General features: G+C 49.9%; 1 protein-coding gene across 1 annotated transcript in view; it reads right to left on the bottom strand.

Annotated features, from left to right (window-relative positions):
• The window catches only part of LOC102206659 (nucleolar protein 4-like), a 101972-nt gene that overhangs the window by 72687 nt on the left and 27714 nt on the right, over positions 1-1571 (bottom strand). The window contains exon 4 of the mRNA XM_005752137.2: positions 889-995. Coding sequence (XP_005752194.1) covers positions 889-995 — 107 coding nt within the window. The remainder of the gene's footprint in view (positions 1-888; positions 996-1571) is intronic.

Here is a 1571-nt window from a genome sequence, read left to right as displayed (position 1 = left end):
GTGTGTGTGTGTGAGAGCTAAAATTTCAGTTGTGTGTGTGTGTGAGAGCGTTTCAGTTGTGTGTGTGTGCGCGTGTGTGTGTGGATGTACTGGCATACCAAAGTAAATCAGCACTTGAATGTGTGTTTCTGTCTCCTCAGATAATTAACCCGACGCTTAATTGAAAAGGGCTCAGCCCTCGATTCCCCTTATCTAACACACACACACACACACACACACACACACACACACACACACACACACACACACACACACACACACACACACACACACACGTGAGCTATATGACTGTCAGCGAGTGTGTGGTATTGATAGAGGTGTTGGAACAATGTAGAATGAAGCAGTCGCAGCCCCCACCAGCTGAGGGTGAAGCTGATGATGGAGCTCCGCCCTGTTATGTTTCCTGACTGTGGACGTCATCATTCAGTCGAATCCAATTATCGACTCTACGCTGAAATATGATCAGGAGGTGAATGACTGGAATTAGTCTGGACCGCTGCAGAACTCCGTTCCCAAAACGTTCAAACCAAAGTGACCATTAACCATTCAACGTCTTCCAGGTCACCCAGCAACACACCTACAGTTAGAGGCGGGGTTTGTTTAACCATGTGAAAAAGTCTCCGTTTCTACAGCAGCTTCAAAGGCAGGTGTAAAGGTCGACATGCGGAGGGGAAATAAGAGAAGAGACGGCGTGACGCAGACAGACAGGAAGCTGACAGAGCCACAGGATGTGATGTAACCTGAAAAAACCAGAACGGCCAGAGAAGAGATGAGGCGTGAGATCGTGCAGACGGGAGGAGTGTTCCTGCGGAGGGATGGGCGCTCGACCTCCCGGACTTCCTCTGTAACGTCTCCTCTCACGCACGCAAACACACCACTGTCACGTACCTTAGTGCTGCTGATGCTCTGCAGCTTCATCTGCTTCATGTAGGTGGTGGTGAGAGGCACGTTGTAGTCAATGACCTCTGACACCTGAGGGCTCGGCCTGTCGTTCTCTGTAGAGGAGAGGAGGAGCCATTAGGACGCACGCAGGATCACCGAGAGACGAGTCCTGCTCTGATATCTGTTCCTGTGCTTCTAACAGCGAGCTCAGTGTGTTGTTTACACGCTTGGGTCTGGATGATGTCACAGAAATCAGAAGGAAGCTGTGTTAAAGGGGGAGGAGCTAGAGCAGCTTGTTTCAGTCAGATGATCAGGCTCAGCGTGAGAAAAAGAAGGATTATTTTGGACTGGGAGTCATGCAAAGCTGCTCTCAGAGAGTCCGGGGATAAAGACACGACCCTTCGTCCTCCCGAGGGGAGAAATGAAACCCGATTAAAGCAGCCGAAGAAGAAGTGAGAGAGTCAGTTTGTAATGTTCCTCCTCCAGCCGTGCTCGCACTCATTCAGGACGTGTCTAACATCTGGAGGCATGAGCGGCGATCAAATCAATTGGGGGGGTACAGCGACCGCCATTTTTAAAACGGCTCAGATATTTGCATTATACTGATTTACTGTCGATCCATAATCTCTGTGTCACACACACACACACACACACACACACACACACACACACACACACACACGCACACA

The sequence above is a fragment of the Pundamilia nyererei genome, unplaced genomic scaffold (assembly GCF_000239375.1).
Source record: "Pundamilia nyererei isolate P.nyererei 1_Seehausen unplaced genomic scaffold, PunNye1.0 scaffold00346, whole genome shotgun sequence".
In the NCBI taxonomy this organism is placed as follows: domain Eukaryota; kingdom Metazoa; phylum Chordata; class Actinopteri; order Cichliformes; family Cichlidae; genus Pundamilia; species Pundamilia nyererei.
Note: the sequence above shows the minus strand (reverse complement) of the source record. Positions and strands in the feature narration are given on the sequence as shown.